This window comes from Miniopterus schreibersii, assembly GCF_964146895.1.
Source record: "Miniopterus schreibersii genome assembly, chromosome: 8".
Lineage (NCBI taxonomy): Eukaryota > Metazoa > Chordata > Mammalia > Chiroptera > Miniopteridae > Miniopterus > Miniopterus schreibersii.
The window spans coordinates 23,552,976-23,570,768 of record NC_138109.1 but is presented as its reverse complement, the minus strand read 5'-3'; the positions used below and the strand labels follow the sequence as shown (position 1 = coordinate 23,570,768).

Sequence of the window (17,793 nt, the reverse complement as noted above, 5' to 3'; positions counted from 1 at the left end):
CCCTGAGAGTTCTGGGAAAGGGTGTCTTGCTTGGGGTTGCTGCAGAGGTGGGTGAGTGGAAGGAGGGCTGATGCAAGCCCACCTGAAACACTGACAGAGCTGGGAAAGAACACAAATGGAGACCCATATACTGTAAGTCTAAATATTCAAAAGTTTAAATCAAGCTAACGAGCTGTTAAATAAAATATGTTCTGCCCTTCCTGACACATATACCTTCGTAGGATCTGAAAGGCCAAGTTTGAATTTAAAACCTTGGATTCCTTGGAGTCCCATGCTGGAATCTGGTCGGGAAGGGATGGTCAGCCCCTGCTACCCTCCCAAGCCCATGACGTGCCCTCTGCTGTTCCCACACTGGGTTCATCCTCACCAGGAGGGCCCTTAGGGACACTCCTGTGGCTGCCCCAGCCTGCTCTTCCAAACTATCTACACTGGCTGCAAACAGCTGCCTTTGAGCTTACGAGTGCTTGCTCACGACAGTGACCCTTGGGGCGATGAATCAGGAAAGAGGCCTGTGCAGGCCCTGGAGACAGGCATGGGAATTTGGCCAGAGAACTCCAGGGTTACCTGGAATGTGTTCTAGAATAAGGATGGCCACGTACAGGCTCCAGGTTGGTGGTACACAGGGCCATATAAGCTGAGTGGGCAGAGTTCTGGGCCTCCACCCTGGACTCCACCCAGAGCGGCCCTGCTTTGATCTGTTTCTGTCTGTGTTTGTGTTTTTGTTAATTCTCACCAAGGATATTTTTTCCATTGATTTTTAGAGAGAGTGGAAGGGAAGGAGGGGGAGAGAGAGAAAGAGAGACAGAGAGAAAGAGAAACATTGATGTGAGAGAGACACATCGATTAGTTGCCTCCTGCATGCATCCCGACCGGGACTGAGATCGAACCTGCAACCCAGGTACCTGCCCTTGACCAGGAGTCAAACCTGCAACCCTTTGATGCGTGGGCTGACACTCTAACCACTGAAAACACCAGTCAGGGCACTGTGGTCTGTTTTATATACTGTGCTCCTGTGTCACGTTTCATTTAAAGAACCAGATCTACTGCTTAAAACAGTTTGCAAAGCACTCCTCTAGATCCTTCCCTCCTACTGAACATAGGGGAAGCTGAGGTTACAGGGTGTCAGGGGCCACAGTCATGTAGCAGATGACAGCAAGTACAGGGCTCAAGCCTCGGACTCCTGCTTCCTGCCTCCTGCCTCCTGCCTCCTGCCTCCTGCCTCCTGCCTCCTGCCTCCTGCCTCCTGCCTCCTGCCTCCTGCCTCCTGCCCAGGCCTCGGCCTCCATGAACACATTTCTGATCCTAGGACCCAGTGCCTCCAACAGACAGGCCATTGGGAGGTAGTGAGTGCCCATTCCAGAGCAGGCCTGCTGCTGGGATCTCCAGCCTTGACAGGGGGCCGCACCCTCAGCTCAGGACACCCAGCTCAGGAGTGGACTGAGAGGCCCAGACCAGGCCCAGAAGCAGAGGGAGTCCTGGTATAAATAACCGTGGGGGGCCGGGATGTTTGGGCTGTCTCCTGGGCTACGGCTGTGTGTTTACTGCCTGGTGAAGGGGGGCATGGCCCACACATTTGCCTCCCTGACTTGTAGCCAAATTTCTCCCGGATGGGGTGGCCCAGAATTAGCCCCAAACACTTGAGTTCTGCACCCCTATCAGGTCTTCCCCCTAACTCTGTTCCAGCAAGGGCTCTAAACCTCCCTGACTTTGGCCTCATTTTTCAGCTCAAATGCTGCATAGCCTTGCATTTCACCAGATCCAAATGGCCCAGTATTGCCCCCATAAGTCCCAATTCCACTCAAGTCGTGGGAGGGTGAGGAGCGTGAGCAGGGCAGAAGCCCCAGTAGAGGAGCTGGGTGTGTGCCAGGGATCTGAGCCGGGGCTGCTGGGCATGGGGGCAGGGACAAACCTCTCCCACGGCCCTAGCCAAGACAGAGGAGGGCCACAGCCCCTGGATTAGGAGAGTGCAAATCCCTCTCCCAGCCTGGTGCACACCCCATGCCCATCATGTGCAGGGCATTAGATGGCCAGACCCCATCCTTGGTTACTCCACCGCCAGCTCCTCTCCCCAGGCAGCCAAGCCAAGAGAAAAAACCCTCGATGCAGGAGGACAAGTGGAAAGATTCCCTTCCCCATGGGGCAGCAGCTACAGCCTGGCCGAGGCACTGAGGCCCAGGGGTTGATGTGAACTAAGTTCCAGCCTGCAGGCCAGGTCACTCAGACACATGCGCACACACAAACCATACTCTGTCCAGCCCACTGATGGGTCTTGCTTGGGCCATCAACTGATTTTCAGTGAGAGGAGAGGCTCAAAATTGGGGCTGTGCTTGTCAAGGGTCCTAGACAGGTGCATGGACACTTGGGCTCCAGCCCCATATCAGCCACTTCTCAGCTGAATGACCTTGGGCAAGTCACTTCTCCTTTCTGATCCTCAATGTAAAATAGTATCATAATATCTTCCTCCAGGGTAGTTATGAGACTTCAGTGGAATTCACTGAGCAAACATTAATTAAGCCCCATTCAGGGCCAGGCATGACTTAAAGTACTTTGTGAACCATCAGGTGGGAGAAGGGACATCCTTCCTTCCCAGTAAGAGGTAGCATTTTGGACCCAGAGGCTGATGCTCAGAGTTGTGAAGAGACTGCCTAAAACCACCCAGAGGGGACCAGAGCTGTCAGCTCTGTGGAAAGGTTTTTACTGTTGTTTACTGTTGTTGGGTACAACTGAGATTCTTGGGCTAAGCCTAGGTTCCAGTCTGCACCCTGTTACTGACCTTAGTCCATGCGCTGTTTTGGGTCTCAATTTCCCCATCAGTAGAGTGAAGGGGTTGGGTGAGAGCAGTGATTTCTATACCATATTGAGCTGTGAGAAAGGGAGGGAGAGGAGCTGAAGCAGGCTGAGCCACCTGGGCTCTGTCCCTTTCTCCAGGGCACCCCACCATTAGCTGGGCCAAATCCCTGGGTGTTCTCATGGGGCAGTTCTAAGGCCGCTATTCTGAGGACCCCCAGAGACCCCTAACCCATATCCCTAGAGTCCCTTTGCAGGCAGCCTCCAGGCCTGCACCCACCCCCTCTGCTTTCACGGCCTCCCTCAGCTCAGCCACACACACTTCCCCCAGGCTAGGCTTTGCATAAGCAGCTGTGCTTTCCCTATAGGCAAAGTCCGAGGCCAGGTCTAGCCAGGCCTTGGCAGGGTTAGTGGGCAGCTCCAGAGGAGCCACTCAGAGGGCTGGGCCAGGAGGGGAAGGCAGAGGGAAGAAGAGGCCAAGTGGATGGCATTCCCAGAGCTCCCTGCCAGAGTCCCCTCCCCTACCACCCTCCTTGCCAAACCCAGAGAGCTGTTTCTAAAACGCTAATATGCCCATGGCACTCCCTCTTCAGTTCCTTTTCCTGAACTCAGTCTCTTCCAGGAGGTCACTGCTCTTCAGCCTGGCATTCTCAGCCCGGTCTTGCTCATGTCTCAGCCTCTTCTCTGCATACCCTCTTGCCCCCTCTAGACTCCCAATCTCCTGACCTCTTGCAATTCATTGCAAATGCCATGTTCAGCCTCACCTCTGGGCTTGCCCATGCTGGTCCATCTTCCTGGAATGCTGTTCCCTGCTCCTTTTTGCCGTGTTGACTCTTACTCTTTCTTATCATTCAGGTCTCAATTTAAACCTCTTTCTTGGGGAAACCTTCCTGGCCATGCCCATTTTGGAGCTGGGTTTGGCCCCTCTGTGCTGGGCTCCCAGAGGATTCCATGGTACCCAGACAACTGCCAGTTTCCTGACCATCTCCACCAGGGAACAGGGGAGGGTCTGATTCACTGCTCCGTCCCCAGCACTTGGGATAGGACATGGCCTGGAGGAACTGTCAGTGAAGGCTTCCCAAATGAGACAGAGCAAGCAGGGAAAAATGAGTCCCCAGTATAAAACTGGACCTCGAACTTTAAGCCTCAACTGGTCCTCATATCAGCCCCGCAGCAGGCAGGCCCATCAGGGCGAGTTAGGTGTAGTAGGGCAGGTAAGATCACAGCCCCTAGAGCTGGGCTTCTGGAATCTAAATCCTGGCCCCACTATCTAAACTCAGACAAGTTCCTCAACCTCTCTGTGCCTCAGCCTCCCAGTCTGAAAAACGGGCATAACAATAGAACCCACCTCATGGGGTTGATGAGAGGAAAAAGTGAGAGAAGGCATGGCAAGTTTTCAGAGCAGTGTCTGGCACTCTGTAAGGGCTTAATAAGTGTTCGCTATTATTATCTTTGTTATTATTGAGAGTCGAGGCAGGAGGGGGAGTCTGAGACTCAGGGAGGGAGAGGGGGAGGTGACTGCTGGAAGCCACCCAGCAGGAAGGTGTCTCTTGCCTTCCCACCCCACCCACATCCTCCACACACACTGAGTGCCCTCACCCACCGCAGCCTGGCAAACCTGCTCCCACCTTCTCACACTGCAGACTCCTCACACACTCAGTCCCTCTCACACCACAGACTCCTTGCACACTCAGGCCCCCTCACACCACAGACTCCTCGCACACTCAGGCCCTTGCACCACAGACTCCTTGCACACTCAGGCCCCCTCACACCACAGACTCCTCGCACACTCAGGCCCTTGCACCACAGACTCCTTGCACACTCAGGCCCTCTCACATCACATACTCCTTACACACTTGTGCCCTCTTACATCACATACTCCTTGCACACTCAGGCCCTTTTACACCACAGACTCCTTGCATACCCAGACCCTCGCACCACAGAATCCTTGCACACTCAGGCCCTCACACCACAGACTCCTTGCACACTCAGGCTTAAATTCCCATCCTGCTGAGTATTCACCACTTACTGGCTGTGTGGCAGTGCACAGGCTGAGCCTCTAAGCTCCAGTGTCCCCTTCTACACAGTGCCTCCCTCCTAGGACTCTTGCAAGGATTAAATGAAGTAGCGTGCAGAGAACATTTGGCACAATACCTGGTATAGATTAGACCATGAATCTTATTACTCTGCGAGAACGCAGTTAGAACACAGAGCCTGGCTCCTGGCAAGGGCACTGTTGTTGTCGAGGTCCCGGGGCCTCCAGCCTGTCTGAGACTCCTGGGGGAGGGCATTGCCATTCTGGTCGATGTGCTCTTCTTACAGGGCCTATATACCCCCACCCATGCCTGCAAAGTCCTTTCCTCGAGGCTCAAACTAGTGCAGGCCAGGGTGAGATGAGGGGCCCAGACCCAAGAGAAGAGGAAGATAACAATAAAAGCACAATAAACCCTCTGCTCTTCACAGCACTTTGTAGTTTAGGAAGCACTTGATGTGGGAGGCAGCCCTGTGAGGTGGGCAGGTAGAGATGATAATTGTCATTCTACATAGACTGAAGCTGGAGCCTCAGAGAGGTCTAGTCACTTGCCTGGGGCCACACAGCTTTTAGGAAGCAGAGGCGGGAACCACACTCCAGCCTTCTCACTCCTAGTCCAGTGCTCCTTTAACTGAGAGGTGAGCACTGATTCTGGCTGACCCTACCGCCCCCTACCCCCACCCCCAATCTTGGCAAGAGTCCCGCCTAGGCTGGCCCTCAGTGCCCTCCAGGGCAGGCATGCCCCAAGGCTCAGGAGGAGTAGACAGTGGAGACTGAGGGCTCCATCCCTTTAACGCTTCCATTCCCACCCAGACTCCTCCCACTCTGGCCCCAGCGCTCAGGAGGGAGGAGGGAGGAGGCAGGAAGGCACCCAAACGCAGGGATTTCATGCATCGGTAAAATTTTCAAAACACTTTGGGGACTGGGTAAGGTTGTCAACTTTTTATTTTGCCAAGTAAGGACATTTTAAAAAATTCCCAGCCCCATCATTTCATAAGGGAAAGGACATAATCTCAGACTAAAAGACAGAACTTTAAGTGAAATAAATTTAGCTTTACAGAAGAATCTTCCTGTTGTCCTTACTTCCCTCAGTTTCGCCTTAGGCCACTGAAAACTGCCGGGGTCTGCTGACGACTCTGAGAACCACTTGGAGCTTGGGCTTGGGAGTCAAACGGACATGGGCTCAATTCCCAACTCCACCATGGACAAGCTGTGTCATTTGGCACACGTTATTTCCCCTCTGAGCCTCAGTTTCCCATCTGCAAAATGGGAACAATAACAGTGCCTGCCAAGTGGCGGTAGTGGGAAGAACTAATGGCCTAGTGTTTGCAGATCATGAGCTCAAGGGAAGAGATCAGTCAAGCTCTGCTTCCCTGCTCTGACTGCAGATCCTGAGGCGAAGGAAGAGGGTAGGGGAAGAGAGTTCCACCTCAAAGATTTCCTTCTAGCTGCTTCCTCCCTCTCGAGTGCACTCGGTACAAAAAAACGAGAGCTGCACAAGGAGACAGAGGGGTCCTTTCTCCGATTTCTCTCTAGTTAGCAAAACCCTTCTCATCCTTACAACCCAGCCTCAATGCCACCTTCTTTTCCTGGCTCAGCAAACATTCACTAATTACCAGCCGTGTGCCAAGCACTGTGCTCAACCCCCACCACCCAGACCTCATCATCTGATGTGGGAGGGTGCAGAAGAACACACAGGGGTGGTTGAGTAGAGTTCTGGGGACTCCAAGGGGCCCCCAATCCAGCCTAGAGTGGGGGTGGGCAGGGAGTGGTTCCATGAAGAGGTGATGCTCAAACTGGGATTTGAAGGATGGATAGGAGTTTGCTAGATGATGGGGTGGGTGGGAAGGGCAGGAGTTTAAGGCGGAAGGAAAAGTACCTAGAGCATTAAACAGCTCATTTGGGGACACCACAAGTTGTTTCTTAGGTAAAGAGCAAAGGATACTTGAGGGAGGGGTGGGGGACTTGGGCACTGGGAGTGGAGGAGTCACTGTGGGGGGGGAGGCGGGTAGGTTTGGAGAGAGATGCTGAGTTTGAGGAAGGGGGTAAGGACGTGAGGTATCCCACCGGCAGCTACACAGAAAGCTCAGGGAGGAAACTGCAGAGGGGGAGGCTGTCATCACAGAGGCGACCCTGACGTCACAGGAGTATATGGGAACTCCTCTCTCCATGGAAACTGCAGAGAGGAGGACCCAGGACAGAGCCCTGAGGAGCCCCAACATTCAAGGGGCAGAAAGGGCACGCAGAGTTGCTGACAGGACTGAATGCCAAGAGCCAAAGAGGCAAGTTGACCAGAGTCAAGGGAAGGGCGTGTTTGAGAATGGGAAGCCCAGGGAGCCACATCCTGGGTTTGACTCCCATCTATACAATTATTAGCTGTGTTAACCCTGAATCCTAATTCACCTATCTGTAAAAAAGCTAATTTATTTTTTTAACAAAAAAGGAGGGTGAAGGGCATAGGGGGAGGGGCTGACACCCTCCCTAGGCCTTCAGGGTATCCACAGGCTGAGCCTCCTTCCCTCTGCCAGGCCATGGACTACACTCTCCTCCCCCATCTTCTGTCTCTCTGAGCAGACTGCAACCAATCCCCAGAGGAGGGAGAACTGGATGAGTGAATGAAATCGGGCTGCTTCTTCCCTCTATAATCAGGGTGAAAGTGGGAGGCCCCTTTCCTGGGTTCTCAGCTACTCCATCCAGCATGAGGAGGGGAGGTGGAGAAGCCCCATGTCCTTGGACAACCAGGTCCTTTCTCCTGGCCTCAGTTTCCCCATCTGTGAAATGAAGCCATGGATCTGCTTCAGCTCTGAGGCCCTTCTGGCTCTGAGCCTCTGCAGCAGGACGAACGGAGAAGGGGTGAGGGTAGAGGGGCCTATTCTCAACCTGCTGGTCCTGCCTGAAGGGAGGAGGTCCCACAGGGGTCTGGGTCCCGATTGTGCCCAGGGACTGGTCCCTCCGGAAGAGGGTGGCAGCCAGGCCAAGGAGGGCAGGAGCAGAGGCACCGGGGATTGTGCTGACAAAGCTGTTCTTTCTCCCTCCTTTCGCCCTACCCCCTCCCCTCCCGGGGGACAGCCGAGCCCAGCAAAAAATAAACCCAAAGCCGATGACCTGGACGGGCTGAGGCTCCCAGGGAGGAGCGGCAGGGAAGGAAGGGTGGAGGAGAGACAGCCTGTGCCCACCCACCCCCAAAAGCCAAGTACCTGATCTGATCCTTTCCCCTCCAGGCTCTGTCTACTCTCCACCCTTCATACTATAAGGGAGGGGTGCCACTTGCTTGATAGGGACAATTATCAGAGTAAATCTTATCCAGTCCAGCTAAACATGAGTCCTCAAGTATGAGAAAGAGTATCCCAGGGAATCTCACTCTATGTCCTGGTTATTGGGCAGTCCCTCCTGCTGTCTGACCTCCAACCCTTTTGCTTCAGTGGGAACCATGGTCCTTTTATTTCCAGCAAGCTTTCCCCGTCTTATCAGCCTGGCCTAGATGTCCAAGGAGTCTCAGAAGAAAGTGCCCCAGATTTTCCTGCAGGGATTGGGGTTGACCCCACTCCACCCACTGTTGCCCAAATCTCCAGGAGGGAGGGAAGAGAGAAGGAATCGCTGAGCTCCCTGCTCCCTTTGCCTCCTTTCCTCCCTCAGGCGCTGCCCACGGATTCCCAGCCCAATTAGTCTGCTGCCTGGGGCTGCCCCTCCTTCCTCACCTCCCAGGTACCAACCCCCAGGGCACACAGATCCTGCCCTAGGGACAGAGTTGCCCAGAAAGCCTGGAGTCCTGGGAGGGGCGTTTTCTGGGGGTCCCAGAGGTCTGATCTGCATCCTCTCCCTAGCCCCTCAGAGCCGGGGGTGGGAGGCAGGCAGCCCTCTGGGTGCCCTTCTAAGTATTGCCTGTCCTCTGAGAAAGCCAGGAAGAAGGTGCTGAAAGAACTCCCTACCCCCAACCCTACAGAAAGGGCTCTGAAACAGTGTCTCCTCCCATTCATCCAGAGTCCCTCCGTGCCAGGCAGCGCTGAGTGTGCACTTCTGTTTAGCCCCACTTTACAGAGGGGGATAGTGAGGCTGGGGGTTGGGGTGGAGGGGGGTGGGCACCTTTTCAAGTAAGTGCTGGGACTAAGATCTCTAAATCTCCTTTGGGATTCCCTGCCCACCCACACACACACACCCACACCCATTCCCCAGGATGACATGCTCAGGACAGAGTCGGGGGTTGCCCTCTTTTCCCAGGGGTCCCTGGCTGTCCCTGAGCACCATGGATCCACTTCCAGCTCCCTGGGGCCAGGCCAGCTGCACAGTTTGACAATGAGGCCCACACCTGGGTGTGACATTCTCCTCCCGTACACAGACAGACACTCACACCCACACTCGGACTCTGCAAGTCCCTGGGAGGGAAGGCAGGAGAGGCCGGCGGGCCGCAGGCTCAGCAGCCCCCTCGCTGTGCGGCCCCAGCACCCTCCTGCAGGGCCCGCACGGCCGGCCTCCCTCTGCCTCCCCAGGCCTGGGCCGCAGTGGACAGTGGACGCGCTCTAACTGCATTTGTCACCTGAAGGAAGGAACGACTCAAAGCCCTAAGAACCCAGGTTGGAGTCCTGGTGTCCCCAGGCACTGGCCCTGTGACCTTGGCAGGCGGGTGAGGACCACTCACCAGCCTCGCTTCCCTCGAGTGTGAGATGAGGGGAGTAACTGCGCAGCCTGAGCTGGCGGCTGCGGGGGCTGCACGGGAGGGTGCGAGGAAGAGGCCCAGCGCGCCCCGTCCAGATGCCCCCATGCTCCGGGAGGCCCGCGCAGCTCCTACGCTTCCCCAGCAGGGCCGATGCCCGCCTCCTCGCGCCCAGCCAAGGACACCGCCAGGCCGCTCCCGGAGGGCACGACTACAATAACAGCCGCATCCTAACAATGGTGATGACGGTGACGCTGAACACTTGTGCCCAGCTCGGCGTCAGGTGCTTTAACTCATTTAGCGTGACAAAATCTCGAGGCAGCTATTATTATTCCCATTTTCAGATAAGAAAACTGAAGCTCAGAGAGGTTAAGTAACTTGCCCAAGGACACATAACTGCTAAGGATATAACCAGAAATGACCCCAAATCTGTCAGATGCAGACCCCACGCTATTAACCACCCCCACCCCATGGATAGTCTCCAGAGAAATGACAAGTCCCTCCTCTTCCTTCGGCCTGCCCCACAGCTCCCACATGAGGGGGCAAAATGAGGGGCTGCCCCCAGGTCAGACACACAGCATTCCCTGCTGGGCCCTGAGCCCACAAGAGGGCCAAAGACCCTGGACGCAGGCGAGGGAGGAGGCTGAGAAAACTTCCAGCCTGGGACGTTCCCTGCCTGGCCTCCCTCTGGAGGCAGGGACAGGGGCAGGGCCTTGGGGACCTGCAGAGTCTTCCTCTCTCCCTGCTCCCAGGCGGTTTCAGCTCTCTTGACTGGCTCAGAGAACCTTCAATTAATCACCCACTCAAGGTGCCGCCATCAGCCCAAGAATAATCACCTCCTGAAACACTCCTGGCTCCAACATTCTGAGAACAGAGGCTTTTGCAGCAACGGATTGAAGTCAGACATTCAGCAGGGCTTTCTCAATACAAAGAATGAATGTACTATGGAGCTGGGGTGGGGTGACTGACAGAGACGTCTAACCTGCTCCAGTGACCCCCAAAGTAGAACTCAGGAAGGGGAGAGCAAAGGAGCAGAAGAGGAAGGGAGAGGGCTAGAAGGCTGGCAGGACGGTCTCTCCACTAGCCTATTCTTTTTTAAAAAATTTTCCCCCATTGATTTTTAGAGAGAGTGTAAGAAAGGGAGGGGGGAGAGAGAGGGAGAGAGAGAAAACATCGATGTGAGAGAGACACACGTCAACTGGTTGCCTCCCACATGTGCCTTGAGTGGGGCCAAGGATCAAATCTGCAACCCAGGCACATGCCCTTGATAGGAAATCAAACCAGAGACCCTTCAGTGGGGCAGATGCTCTAACCACTGAGCCACACCAGCCAGGGCCACTCACCCTCTCTTACAAAGACCGAACAAAAGGACAGGAACTGGAAAACAGCAGCATGAAACATTTGGGTCACACTTCAAGACTTTCCCCATCACAAGGCCAAGTTCTTAGAGCATCAGTCTTCTCTATCGGCTGGGGTGAGGGAAAATGTAATCGAAAGTCCTGATCTGGGAGGCAGAAGCCTGGGTTCCTGGCCCAGTTCTACCGCTGCCCCCCCAGGTGTGGCCTTAGCCAAGCATCTGCCCCTCTCTGTGCCTTGGTGTACCCACCAGTCCACTGCAGGGCAGAGGGATCTCCTTCAGGAGGAGCAAAGGCCACCCTGCCCCCACACGGTCTGAGGCTGCCCTCTAAGGTGGATGCGCAAACACACAGACCCATAAGGGCAGCCCTGCAGTGTGGACAGGTGGAGATAACATGCTCACGGAATGGGGCCAGCTCTGTTCTGTCCTAGGGGTCTAGGCTGGGGCCACAGGCCCAGGGATGTGTCTGTGAAGTCAGTAAAAAGGTGGGAGCAGCTGTGCGTGAGATTTCTTTTTGCTGGATGTACGCCACCTGTGCCTTCGGGGCATTCACAGACATGTGTGTCCAAGTTGCAGTGAGTATGTGCATGAGACAAACAGACAGGTGTGTAGGAGGGTTGTGCCTGTGTGCAAAGCCGTGCACAGCAAAAGTGTGATTGCACTGGGTGAGGCTGGGCAGTTTCCACTCAGCTCCACAAAATCCTGCCACTGTCCACCTCCTGCTGCCTGTGTGCTGGGTGCTGGGGACAGGAGACGAATGACATAGGAGTGCTGCTCTTGAGGAGCCTGGGGTGAGGTGCTGCTGAAGCTGAGTCCCAGTCAGCCCCAGCTCTGGACTGCTGCTCCTCCATGCTCACTGGGTGACATCTCCTGAGCCTCAGTTTCCTCACCTGCAAATGAGGAGGGTAACGGCGCCCGTCTCACCCCTTGTTGAAGGGCACGTGAGAGTGGTTCTTAGAGAGCACGTAGCACGGTGCCCAGCACAGCACTGGTGCTCCCCACACGATCAGAAATTGCAGTTCAAACTCCAAGAGCCAACCCAGGTGGCCACAGGGAGCAGGGGCAGGTGCTGGACAGGGAGTCGGGAGTCTCTGGGTCTGGTCCTGTATCTGCCACTGATCTACCCTGCGACTTTGGTCTCAGAGCCTCAGTTTTCTCATAAGCAAAATGGGGCTGTCAAATGTGAGGACCCACCTGGTGGATGCCTGAGGGATGCGGGCACCCTTTGCTGGGATTATTTCCAACCCAGGTGATGTTCTTCTACAGATGGTCAGGGGGAGCTTTGGTGGGGGCCTGGGTTAGGAGTCTGAGGGCCCAGGAGCAGTGGCCACCTCCTCTCCTCCCCATTCCCACAGCTTCTGACCCCAGGGACAAGGCTGACGGAGGATGTTTACAGAGCGTAAACCTTCACATAGAGAAAAGCTGCTGGCCGCTGGGGGCTGGGAGCAACAGTCTCTCACAGGGGCTTGAGGAAGATGGGAGACATAGACTGCTCTGTCCCAGCCCCTTTCAGCCTTCTGACTTCCAAAGGGAAGCTGGGTGGCCTTTGACAGGGCGCAGCAAGGTGAGCACCCCTCCACAGGCTCAGCATGATGGGCAGCAATGTGCTATTTCTCAAAATTCAGAGAGGGGCCTGTGAAGGGTTGAGGGCTTAAATCAGGGACCAGGATCAGGGAGAGGCAGGGGCTTGGTGACAGGACCAAGGGCCTAAGGAGAGGAGGGAGAGCTCAGAGAGGCGCCAGCAATCCCTCATTCTAGATCTCAATACAGAGAAGATAGGAGTCAGCGGTTCCCACTTCCCAGAGGCCGCAGCTGCTGGCAAGAGAGGTAGAATCAGGGCTCGTGCTCTGGGCAATCTCCCACACCTCAGTGCCAGAAAAGCTGCAGGTTCTGTGTGGGGCCCGGTGGGACCTGGCCAGCAGGTGTGAGGGAGGTGTCTCCTGGGGTGAATGGACCCAGCTCACCCCAATTCCCTCCTTCCTGAGCCCTTCTCTTGCAGGCTTTCCCGCTGGGGCCCCTCCTACCAGGGCCTGAGGCTCTGGGCAGGGGGTCAGCTAACTGTGTGCACTGGACTCCCCTTACTTGGGCTGCCTCCGAGGGTCATTGGGGAAAGCAGGAAGGATTTGACCAAAAGTGTCCCAGTAGGGCTAAAAGTCCAACAGCAGGAAGCACTTCCTGGCTCACCCAAGCCCCTGCCATGAGTGACAGAGAAATCCCACATCTGAAGCTCTTGAGGAACAGGAGAGGCCGGCCTCCTGTGCAGCCCCTACCCCAGCCCAATAATAACACCCGTCTCTCATGCTCCGACAGGCTCCTGAACAGCTCATCAAGCTCTTTCCCACCCAAAGCCTCATCCAAGAGGGAGGCCACAAAGCTGGGGTTTCTACCTGCCTTGATGGCCTAGAGCTTTAAAGCTCAGAGAGGCCCAGTGATCAACCCAAGATCACACAGCACGCAAGAGGTAGGGCTCCTCACCCCTCAGGCTCCTTTGATCTCTAAGGCAGATGAACCATTTCCTGAGATCACAGTGCATTTCCTCCCCCAGCGCTCCTAAGAGATGCCTCAGCTCTGAGCTCCTGGGGACAAGTGGTCAGAATAAGCATGCCCCTGGCCAGGGCATTCCTGGCATCCAGTAAGGCAGGATGTGGGGCAAAGGTACCAGCGGATTTAGCTCCTAGGAGGAAGGAGAGGCCTTTCCAGAGGAGGTGAAGACAGTGGCTGGCCAGGGGACACCAGGCGGTTCCTTCACCTTCAGTGACACTTGTGAGGGCTGAGAGACCAGGCCTGGAGTCTAAGGACCCCACCTCAGTGCCCTATTGGCTTCTCCAGGCCCAGCCATGGCTTGAAAAATATCATCTCCCAAGAGTAGTCAAGCCCATGGAGGGCGCAGCTGCTCCCTGTGGAATATCTCACCTCCCTTGGGCACCCCAGCCTGCAGTGTGGGCAAGGGCACCAAGATGCAGCCACTCTTATTAGTAGTCCCTGCCCCTCACCCCCAACCCCACCACCCCTTACACCCCAGCACAGAACCTCCATCACTCCAACAACTTTCTTGGCAGCAAAAATATTCATCCTAGGCCTCCCAGTGGGCACTGGGGGTCAGGCTACTTCTAGCTGTTGACCTTGACCCTAAGTCTAACTTCATGTCCTCAGCAATCTTAACTCTCTGCCCCTGGCCTAGCCTAGCTGGGGTCTCTGCAAGAAGTTAAGGCTGCCCCCCCAGGAGCTTACTGGCTGAGGGTAAGCTTCCTCTACCCTCCCTGCAGATGGGGGGCTCCTTTGCCAGCATTTCTCTCCCCTCCACCTTTGAAATTCTGTGAGCCCAGTTAGGACGGCGCAGTGGCACGCAAGCAGGGACAGGAAGGAAAACAGACCAAAAGATGATGGAAACAGACAAGTAAAAGAGTGAAACAGGTGGACAGGCAGATAGATGGATAGACAGGCATACAGATAACTGGACAGGTCAACAGAGGGATAGAAACAGACAAGGAGAAGGGCTGTTGGACAATTAGGTTAAGAGATGAATGGACAGGCCAATTTGCACACAGGTGGAAATTCAGTCTGGCAGAGGAACAGGCAGGTAGAAGAACTGTCAGACAGTCAGGTGGACAGGCAAGGGGACCACTCAGGAGACCCCAAGACCAAAGGGTCCTCTTTGGGGGCAGCAAGAAGGGATTAACAGCGGCATATTTTCCAGGAACCAGAGGTCTCTATCCGGCACCTCCCAGAGTCCCAGAGCCAGGCCTGGCCCTTCAACTGATATCGGTGGGGCCTCTCATGTTCCCGGCTGGGCCAGGCCGTCCCCCAAGACTGAGCTCTGAGCTGCCAAAATTCACTCTTTACATCCAAGAGGGGTCAGTGTTTTTGATAGTTGTTAGAGCCTGGGGGAGGGGTGGAGACACAGCATCAGTGTTTCCAAACCTAACCCTCTCTTCTTTCTTTTTCCCCCTCAGGGTGCCCAGAGCCAGGCCTGGTGCAGCAGCCAGTGAGCTGGGCAGCCTAGCCAGCCAGGCCGGCAGGCAGACAGGGCAGCCTGCTGCTGCTGCTGCTGCTGGGAAGTTGAGGGTGGAAGAGAGACTGAGTGAAGACTCAGATAAGTCAGCATACATGAGTGTCAGGATTTGGGGGTCTCACCGGGACCCCCAAACACCTACAATGGGGAGCCTGCCCTGGGCTGGGGTGGAGACCTTCCCTGAAGAGGGGCATCTCCAAGGGGAGCCCAGATGGGAGTCCAATGCAGTGACGGAGCTGGGGAGAAGGGGACAGAAAGTGTGTGGGGGCCAAAGTGCCTCCCTTTGTGTCTGGAACACAGGGAGACAGGTGAGAATGAAGAAGGGGGAGCCTCACTGTAGTGGCTCCAGATTGCAGAGAGGATGGGGGACAAGAAACTGGATGTGGGGAGCACCTGGGACAGAGGAGCAGGGGTTGGAGGTCAGGATGGAAACAAGGAGTTGCGGTGGGAGAGGCCAGAAGCGAGCTGAAGTAGGGGTCAAGGCTTGGAGATTGGGGGTCAGGATCAGGCTTGGGGGATCAGTCACCGAGCTCAGGCCTGGGTGGGGGGAAGATGAGGGTCGGCAGTGGGGGTGGGGGGCAGGAGGCGGAGCCAGGGTCCAGCGGCCGACCCAGGGGAGTCCAGGCTCCCGCTGGGCGCGGGGCGAGAGCGAGGGGCCTGGGAAGGGGCGCGGGGCCCAAACTCACATGAAGACGTGGTAGACGAAGGCCCAGCCGCGGGGTCGCTCCAGCACGTTGTAGACCCAGTTTTGCAGGCGGCGGTAGCGCTTCTGAGAGGCCGAGGAGCGTTGGCCGCAGGCGGAGCCCGAGCCGGAGCCCGGCCCCGGGAGGGGCGCCCCCGGAGGCAGGGGGCTGCCCAGGAGGCCCAGGCGGCGCGGGGAGCCGCCCCCGCCGGCCTCGCCCTGCTCGCTGTGCACCGCCGTGAGAGCCACCAGCTCGGCGCGGGGGGCGTCCCCGGGCGGGGGTACCAGGCCGAGGCGGCGCGGGGGGGCCTCGGCCATGGGCGGCGCCTGACGGGGGGCCGGGGCCGGGGGACAGTCCGGGGCGGAGGCGCGCGCGGGGCGCTCAGAGGCACATGGCTCGGACCCGAGGCCAGCGGGGCGGCCCGGGCAGGGCGCGGGCGGCGGGGGCTAGGGTCCGGGCAGGGGTCTCGTCGGGGCCGGGGGCGGGCGCTCGGAGCCTGGGGGCCGCCGGAGCCCGCACTGACCGCCCGCTTCCCCGGCGACTGGGGCAGCTCTTTCCGACTCCAACTCTCTTATTACGCGCTCCATGCCGCTCGCCTTTCCACCTGCCCAGGCGCGCTGCTCACATGTCACCCTCCCCGCCCCGCCCCTCCCCCGCCCGCCCGCGCCCGCCCCGCGGCCGCCTTCCCAAATCGGGAGGGAGCGGGCGGGCGGAGGGAGGGGACGCGCGGCGACGGCGGCGGGCCCGGGGGCGCCGGCCGCCCACTCGGTGCCTGGACCCGGCCGCGTGGGTCGGCCGCGGGCGAGGGGCGTGCACGGCGGCCAGGGGCTGTGCGGACCCGAGGGCCCCGCCGGAACGCCTCGCCCGCGGTAGCGGAAAGCGGGGCGTGGAGTGTGGAGTTGTGGCCACGGTCGGGGACGGGACACGCGTCCCGTGGAGTTTGGGTGGACGCAGAGGCGTCCGCTGTTTGCGCAGAGCTGGCGGCTGCGGGTCTGCCAGGTGGTGGAACGGAGTCGGGGGAGGGGTGGGCCGGGCGTGGTGGGCGCGAAGGTCCGGCCGCGCGGCGCTGGCGGCGCGGGCCGTCAGGTGTGTCTCCTCTGTCGTGCAAAGTGTGCAGGCGCAGCCTGTGGCTTGGTGAGCAGCTCCTCCCTGCAAGGCCTGATGCCCACGCGCGGCCGAGCTGTCAGAGTGCGTGTAGCACGGTGGGCTTCAGGCGTGCCCGCCTCCCCCCACCCCACCCCGCCTCTGAACTTTCCTTCTTCGTGATGGGGGACGAGCCCCCAGGTGGGCCACCCAGCCCCAAAGCAGAGTCCCCTCTGATCCGGGTTCCGTCTGAAATGCTCCGTTGACTTGACCCCAGGTCTGGAAACCAGGTGCAGCACGTGGGTGCCAGCAGGGGAACTGTGAGCCAGCGCGCGGGCTGCACGACCTGCCCCCCGACGCCCACAGAATCCCACCCAGAAACGGGGGACTTCCCACCCCCGCTCCCCGTCCTGCTGGAAAGTTCCTGGCGCCCGGCCTCCTCCCCGGCTCGCACAGGGCGGCCCTCGCGTCCCCTCCGGCTCTCGCCCGGCCCGAGCGGTGACTGAGGTTTCCCTCTCCCCTGCCGAAAGCTCGGCCACGCCGGCCGCTCGCTCCGCAGGCCCTGCCCCGGGTGAAGCGCTTCCGCAGCCAACTCTTCCCGTTCCTCCAGAGGATCTCGGGGGACGGCACAGCCAGGCGGGAGGGGGGAGAGGGGGCGGGAAGGCGAGCTCGATTCTCAGCTGTCAGCAAAGGCGGCATTGATCTGCTGAGCGCCAGTGGGGGAGGGAGGCAGGCAGAGCCGCGGGCGCGCAGGGAGGGGGCTTGAGGGCCTAGGGTTCCCCAAGCTGGGCTTGGCAACCTGCGCACACCCCTTCACCCTTTCCCTCTGCATAGTAGGGTGAGCCTTCTGGGGTCTGACCTGAATCTCTCCTAACGCTTCTGGCTCCAGGTGCTCCCAGGGCCAGAGAAAGAGGCCTTCTGGCAGGTTGTGCCTCACCCTCATGGGTAACTGGGGAGGGTGGCCCAGCTACGGATGCAGTGAACCCGCTGGGTTAACCCATCCTTTCCTTATGAGCTGAAGCTAGCACCCTCTGGATATGTGGCACCGCTCTCCCAGATTCTGGGCCTCATCAATCAGGGTTCATGGGACTGAGGTCTGGGGACTTGAATGGTGGAAAGGAAAGCAGTTGCAAGGGATCTGGGGGTGTCTCGTGGGGTCTTTTGAAGCTCTTCTTCTATGCCAGAAAT

The 17,793-nt window shown here is 57.7% G+C and overlaps 1 protein-coding gene across 1 annotated transcript in view; it reads right to left on the bottom strand.

The window, feature by feature from the left end:
* KCNQ4 (potassium voltage-gated channel subfamily Q member 4) overlaps positions 1-15,839 on the bottom strand; it is a gene marked incomplete at its 5' end in the record, with an annotated part of 54,476 nt that extends 38,637 nt beyond the window's left edge. The window contains one exon of the mRNA XM_081144051.1: positions 15,526-15,839. Coding sequence (XP_081000177.1) covers positions 15,526-15,839 — 314 coding nt within the window. The remainder of the gene's footprint in view (positions 1-15,525) is intronic.
* Between the last annotated feature and the right edge of the window lie 1,954 nt (positions 15,840-17,793).